The 7,295-nt window shown below is 35.1% G+C and overlaps 1 protein-coding gene across 2 annotated transcripts; it reads left to right on the top strand.

The window, feature by feature from the left end:
* The first annotated feature begins 1,122 nt into the window (after window positions 1-1,122).
* Window positions 1,123-6,945, top strand: gpa33b (glycoprotein A33 (transmembrane), paralog b). Of its 2 annotated transcripts, XM_084123251.1 has the most exons (8): window positions 1,123-1,297; window positions 1,968-2,134; window positions 2,262-2,478; window positions 2,601-2,765; window positions 2,853-2,969; window positions 5,398-5,509; window positions 5,632-6,246; window positions 6,456-6,945. In XM_084123251.1, the coding sequence occupies exons 1-8, from the start codon at window positions 1,252-1,254 to the stop codon at window positions 6,460-6,462; spliced, it is 1,446 nt and encodes a 481-aa protein (XP_083979377.1). In that variant the 5' UTR covers window positions 1,123-1,251; the 3' UTR covers window positions 6,463-6,945. The 2 variants fall into 2 exon arrangements, with proteins under 2 accessions (XP_083979377.1, XP_083979376.1); XM_084123250.1 differs by having other exon boundaries at window positions 5,632-6,945.
* Window positions 6,946-7,295: the final 350 nt, after the last annotated feature.

Raw genomic sequence — 7,295 nt, 5'->3', positions numbered from 1 at the left:
CATGAAAGTAACAGAATTAATGATGCAAACTTCAGTAATTTGATTAGACAAGTTATAATTCTGCTGTAATGCTGCTGTTGCAAGATAATAGTGTCATTATTCAGCTCAGTTCAGTTTCATTGATGATAACTGGAAATTCAATTCCAGCTTAAAAAAAAAACTCAGATATTTTATAAAAACTGTATTATTCAACTATTTGTAAATAGACTGTGTACATGTTGTAAGTTAATATATAATACAATAATATAATAACAAATAAAGTTCTGTATAACATACTGAAAGACCAAAAGATGCAATGGCCACTTCAAATATATGCCAAATATAACAGACCCTTTGACTGTAAAAAAACAGGTTTCTGTGCAGTTTTAGGTTTAATTATTTTTTAACATTTTTTTAGATATTCTTCTCAATGTTACAAATCCCGATTGCAATTACAAAAATAATATGTAACGTTTTTTTTTTTTTTTTTACTGAAAACAGTCTTACAAAAAATTACCCAAAAACAATAAAGTTCTTAAATGGAATAGTCTATATGGAAAGAGTGAGAACAAGTCTGTTAACTAGCACAGATAAGCAGTTTTTGTCGGCATGGCGTCTGGTAAAGATCAATAGTTCTTGTAAATGTGCTTGTAATTTCAATTATGCTTCATTTACTACCATCTGCTGGTCAGATATGGCAACACAGCTGAAATGCACATCCAGTTTTTTTTAGGTTAGACCAACAATATTAGATTGTTTTTTCGAAAGAAAGAAACATTACGATGTTATTAATATTATACTGACATGAACACAAGTAAAGCTTGTTAATGAGTGTGCCCTGTGTATGTAAAACTTACGTTTTATAAATGATATTGTATACAAATCATCCAGAATAAAATTCAAGAACTAATATTTAATTCGTTCAATTTGATTTGTCCCTTACTGGCAGCTATTTAACAACCCCATACACCACGTATGTCAGTTCATTTCCCAGCAATGACTTCCACTATTTACTAATATGACTGTTCTGACATCACATCTGCCATTTTGTTGCAACCTAACTTGTAAAACTTTGAGTGAGAGGAAAGGGTCCAAAGTGCAATAAAGGTGTGGTCGACACAGGTGCAGATTTCCGAAGTAAAACTGTTTCAGGAGTTCACAGGAAGCCATGAGATAAGGATATATGAGAAATATAGGCCTACAATATATATATTTCTCAAATTCCCCAAAACACCATCTATTGCAGGCGCAGTGTGGCTGGACATCGACAAAATGACCAACTGGAAGTTGATTTTTTGCAGCCTATATTTAATATCAGGTGAGGTGGTCAATTTCATGACGTTTACATTGAGTACAATGACATTATATGTTAGATTAACAGTGTGGGTCAAAAAATGATTTATTTTATTGTGCGTTGTTCAACATGTGACACTTAAATTTCATTTAAAATATGTTTTCAAGTAGTAATGTTGTTAAGGTTTTCACCAGGGCTACAAAATGGCGAATTATTTTTAGCTACTTGTTTCATTCATTCAAGACACAATACAAATAAGTATTACAAGTTTGCCAATAAGATGGATTTATGCAGTCTTAAAATCTGTAATGATTTCATATTAAATAATTAAATGAAGAAATTGTATTAATAATAAGTTCCTATTTTAGCAGAATGTATAGTAATATAATCACACCAAATGTATAGCTGATGAAGTTTACTGATAAACTTAAGTTGTGATGTAGATTTGTGATACTGTAAATGAGATTGATTTTCAAATGTAGAAATACAAGGAATTTTACAAAATATTTTCAGATCATTCTCTCTTATTATAAAAACAGTTTTGAATTCTGTTTCATGTTTCTTAGAGTTTAGTGAAATATTATTTGGGAATTCTGCATTTTAAACATTATTCCACGATTGAATTCTGAGTTTTTTAAATGACTTAATAATTTCATTGTGTGATATTCACAAAGTTCTCTTTTTTGCCTCATAGTGATGTCGACTACTTTTGGACTGGAAGTGACAATGAGTCAAGCTTCTGTGGAGGTTGCCAGGGGTGATGATGTCACCCTTACATGTAATTTTAAACCTAAAAATCAAGAAAGAAACCTTGTCATTATAACATGGAGTGGTCATTCTGATAAAACATCTGAAGAAAAGGTAAGCCTAAAAAATTGACAGTATTGATAAACTTCAACTGTCTACCAAAACACCACTAACCATGATAAGTGTAAAAATAATGTCTGTTTATTAATGAATAATTGGTTCTTTGTTTCGGCCCTAATAGGTAATTTTTGGTACCTATTACTCCGATACTCACAGAGTAGACATTGGAGAACAGTATAAAGGCAAAGCCACAATAGACTTAGACCTTGAAGCAAAAACATCAAAACTGACACTAAAACAAGTCACTCTTAAAGAAAGCAGAAGAATTCAATGTTTTGTTCAGAGTCCTGGAGACATTGATGGAAAACCAGCTGACTCTACTTTTCTTTTGGTTCAGGGTAAGATCTCTGGCACTTTGTCAAACTTAATAACATCTCAAAATGAAAATGCCATATAACTATACATGGCAAGTGGAATCCTTTTTAAAAACGTTGAATGAATATCTACATTTGTCTTATAGTTGCACCATCACAACCTGTTTGTAAGGTAGTAGGCACAGCAGAATATGGACAGAATATTAGCCTAACCTGTGTTTCTGAGGAGGGCTCGCCATCACCCACATACAAATGGGAGAGATATGATGTCAAAAATGCCCCAAAACAAATTCCTCTTAAAACCACTGAAAGTAAGTTTTGTCCCACTTTCAGTGGATTAGATTAATAACTTTTTTTGTCATTAAACGCTAAAGTTTACACATGATTTTGTGTAACAGAGGATGGAGTTCTGGCTTTGTTCAATGTATCCTTGGAGACATCAGGTTACTATATCTGCCTGTCAACCAATAAGGTTGGATCTACCAAATGTAACATGACGTTGTCTGTAGTGCCATGTGAGTATTGCCACATTTACCTGCTTTCTTTTTACATTTATATGAGTGTTTACTTTCCAGATTAATTTTATTCAGATTATTTTACCATGTTTTGATTATTGTACAAGATTACTGTACCATGTGCTGGAGTAGACTTTACAGAGTGCTTGACTCTTGCATTGTCAATACAAGATCTTGTATTGTGTGATCAAACAACATTTATTTCATTAAGAGGTGCATCAATATTTTGGTGTAAGAGATGCAAGAATTCACACAATACAAGATCTTGTATCGACAATGCAAGAGTCGACCACTCTGTAAAGTCTCCTTCAGCACATCCCAAAGACTTTCAATGAATTTAAGGTCTGGACTCAGAGGTGCCAATTCATGTGTGAGAATGATTCTTCATGCTCCCTTCCCAACCATCTTTCACAATTTGAGACTGATGCATCTTGGCTTAGTCTTCCTGGAATATGGCCATGATGTGTCTTCGGTTGTTTAAGAAATGAAAAGCTACACACTGCATCAGTTAGGGTTAGAAGAACTGTTGTCAAACATATAACATGCTAGAAACATAATAATCACAGCAATAATGATCCAATTATCTGATTGTCAACATGACATTGACAATTGACCTAATCTGTTATGTATAGACTACACTCCTCATTGTTATGTTATTCCAACACACTCTCATGAAAATTTGTAACTTTGTTTGGTCAAATTTGTACACTTTCGTACAATCTTATTGCGGCCCAGCTTGATGGTTAGGTTTATGGGTGGGGTTAGAGGCGGACCTTCACGCTTATGTTTTTCTTAAAAATCATATATTTCTATACAATTCACATTGTACAAATTCATACAAAATTGTCACATTGTAAAAATTGTAAAATTTTCTCATCGGGTTAGTTATTCTGAGGTCTGAAACATGGAAGTACGCTGATGTTTCTAGCTACTTAAGCTTGACTTTGCATTCCAAAATGTGTTGCGCAAGTACACTGATGTAAGAAGTTTTGACAGAAATTATGTGATTGCTTTTGAATAGTTTTTCTACATTAGATGGACATCTTTGTCCATTGCACTGTGTGTCACTGTTTTTTTCGGTGTCTAGTGCATGAGCGGTGCATTTCTAAAAACCCGTCTGCAGACCCTTCTTTCTTTTCCATTCCTTTTATGCACATATAAACCTTCATCAACTCGCACATCAGTTCTGGTAAATGGAAGCTCATGCATCTCCGCTTGATGTGCAAGAACCAATAAAGTTTATTCTCGAGTGTTACGCAGCACGTTTGAGTTTCCGCAAGAACCAATGAGGTTTGTTCTTGCACATCAAGCAGGTTCGGCTGAGTTTCTGTTTCTGTTCGCTGATAGCCTAAAAAAAGATGAACGAAAGTTTTATGTTTGGAACGACATGAAGGTGAGTAATTAATGACAAAACTCTTATTTTTGTGTGAACTAACTCTTTTACAGTAAAAAATAAAACGCTGTTTCTGATCAATAAGGTTGATCAGAAAAGTCAATCCGACAGTTTTATGGTAATTTACTGAGATTAAAGGTGACATAGTATGCCCCTTTTCACAAGATTTAATATAAATCTATGGTGTCCCCAGATTGATTCAGCTCAAAATACCCTCCAGATCATTTATTATAGCTTGTCAAAATTGCTAATTTTTGGGTGTGAGCAAAAAAAGCGCTGTTTTTGTGTGTGTCCCTTTAAATGCAAATGAAGAAGACGGCCGATCCTTTACATTAGCTTAGTTCGGATACAATAACAAAACATGCAAATCTCAGTCATCCAAAATCTCAGAAATAACCAGTAGTGGAGTGCAGCCTTAGGAAGAGAGAGACTCAGTAAGAGGTTGCAACTTTTAGACTGCACCTGGACCTTTCTGAATGTGGATACATTTATGTAGTTGTTGTGGAGTTGATTCATCTGTTTCTGGGGGATTTCCGTTGAAAATAAAATAAATCAACTGCTCTCTTGTCTCCTCTGAAGCTGGGACTCTAAATAGTGTTCTGTGCTCGTCTGTGCAGCCAACGACAGAACAGTTTGCATGCTTTGCTCGAACTTTTCCCATTGCATTAGAACTGGTTACACTGTTCTTACTTGCGAAAACCAAATGGCGGCGCCGTAGGTGGAAACTTGCAGATTAATTGTCGTTTATTATAATATCCCCTTTCTACCTCAGAAGGGGAGCGAAATCTGATTGGCCTATTTTTTTTACATGCTTGCAGAGAAAGGCTTACCAAAACAAAGTCGCTGGGTTGTCACTTTTCACGTTTTCTGGATTGGTAGATGCACCGGGGAACCAATTATAGCTCTTAAACACGAAAAAAAAAAAAAAAAATCAGATTTTCATGATATGCCACCTTTAATGCATGAAATATTGACCTCAGAGACTTTCAGCTTAATTTGCTAAATTGTAATTTCCATATCTTTCTGTTTTTACAGCCTCTATGAATCTTGCCACAATAGGCATTGTTGCTGGTTGTATTGCTGGAGCTGCAGTGCTTATAATAATCATCATCTGCTGTGTCCGCAAACAGAAACAGAAATCAAAAGAGTAAGAGTCAAGTGGAATAGGTCGCCATTTATCCTCTGGAGGGTTTTATTAAGCTTTTATTAATTAGGTTTTTATTACGTTTTTTTTTATTATTATTAATCTGTGTTTATTTATTGCCTCAGAACTCCAGTGCTGGAATACCATGAAACACCACAAATGGAATATATTGAGGAAGGGAATGCGCACATCACTGAAGAGAGAACTGACAAAGCTCGAAGTTATGACAATGGAGGTGGCCGTGATGACCTCAGTGACCGCCATGATGACCGCAAAGGTAGCCCTGATGACCTCAGCGTTCGCTATGATAATCGCAAAGGTAGCCGTGATGACCTCAGAGACCGCTATGATGACCGCAAAGGTAGCCGTGATGACCTCAGGGATCGCTATGATGATCGCAAAGGTAGCCGTGATGACCTCAGAGATCGCAATGATGATCGCAAAGGTAGCCGTGATGACCTCAGAGATCGCAATGATGATCGCAAAGGTAGCCGTGATGACCTCAGAGATCGCTATGATGATCGCAAAGGTAGCCGTGATGACCTCAGAGATCGCTATGATGATCGCAGAGGTAGCCGTGATGACCTCAGAGATCGTTATGATGATCGCAAAGGTAGCCGTGATGACCTCAGAGATCGCTATGATGATCGCAGAGGTAGCCGTGATGACCTCAGAGATCGCGATGACCTCAGAGATCGCTATGATGATCGCAGAGGTAGCCGTGATGACCTCAGAGATAGGTATGATGATCGCAGAGATCGGTATGATGACAATAGAGATCGCTATAGATAAAATCATTAAGCTCAGTATGATAATCAGTATGTGAGGAACCACTGAATAATTATGACAGCCATCAAAATTTTGGAACAAGGAGGATGGCAGTGAGCCAAGGCCTCTAAAAAATTTTCCTGTGTTGATAATCAAATAAAATTGTGCTTTATCCCTGCAGTGGCTAATGCATCTGATTCTTCTGACCTCAACGAATTATCCTTTTTTCTTTACTTTTTTGTTTTATTTTACAGGATTGTAATAGTATTTTATATACAGCATATAGTTTTTTTTTGTTTGTTTTTTTGTTCTATCTATCAGCTAAAGTAATTAGGCAAAATTATATTTTTATTCTTCTGAATCATGCATTTGTTCAGTAATTTTTTCGGCAGGTGTTCAGAATTGTGCTTAAAGACGGTCGGTGACATCTCTCCACTTTTTTGTACATTTCTATATTGTTATAAGAATGGAAAAAGCTTTTTAACCTGGCATGTTATGTATATGTTTATGTTTTTTTAATCCAATAAAATAGGCCCTTCTTAATTATAATCATAATTTGCATTCCTTATAATTCTGCATCATTTTTATGAGCTGATTATGACTTATTTTTCTGTAATTTTACGGCACAATGTTGGAATTTATAAAAATGTCTAGAACTAATTAATGTTACACACCTGCTTGTCACATTCTAAATAAATAAATGATTTTAAAATATTGAATGTAGACTGTTAATTTATTATGTTAATATGTGTCTTTGTAACAAGAAATAACTCTAAATTATTTCAGCTTACAAATAAGAAGCGTTTTCCCCCAAACAAATCACACTTGAAGTCTCCTTAAGTTACAGCCATATACTTTTTACGTTGAATGCAATATAGGCCTATTGCAGTATTTTTCTGAAAGACGCATCCACTTTAGAAGATGGGGAGACCGTGTCGGTGGGTGTTATTTAAAGTAGTTTCTGATAGTTCTTTGACAACTTAAATATATATATATATATATGTTAATCAAATTACATTTT

This window comes from Abramis brama, assembly GCF_963993115.1.
Source record: "Abramis brama genome assembly, chromosome: 8".
NCBI classification, from domain to species: domain Eukaryota; kingdom Metazoa; phylum Chordata; class Actinopteri; order Cypriniformes; family Leuciscidae; genus Abramis; species Abramis brama.
This window is presented reverse-complemented; position numbering and strand designations above follow the sequence as displayed.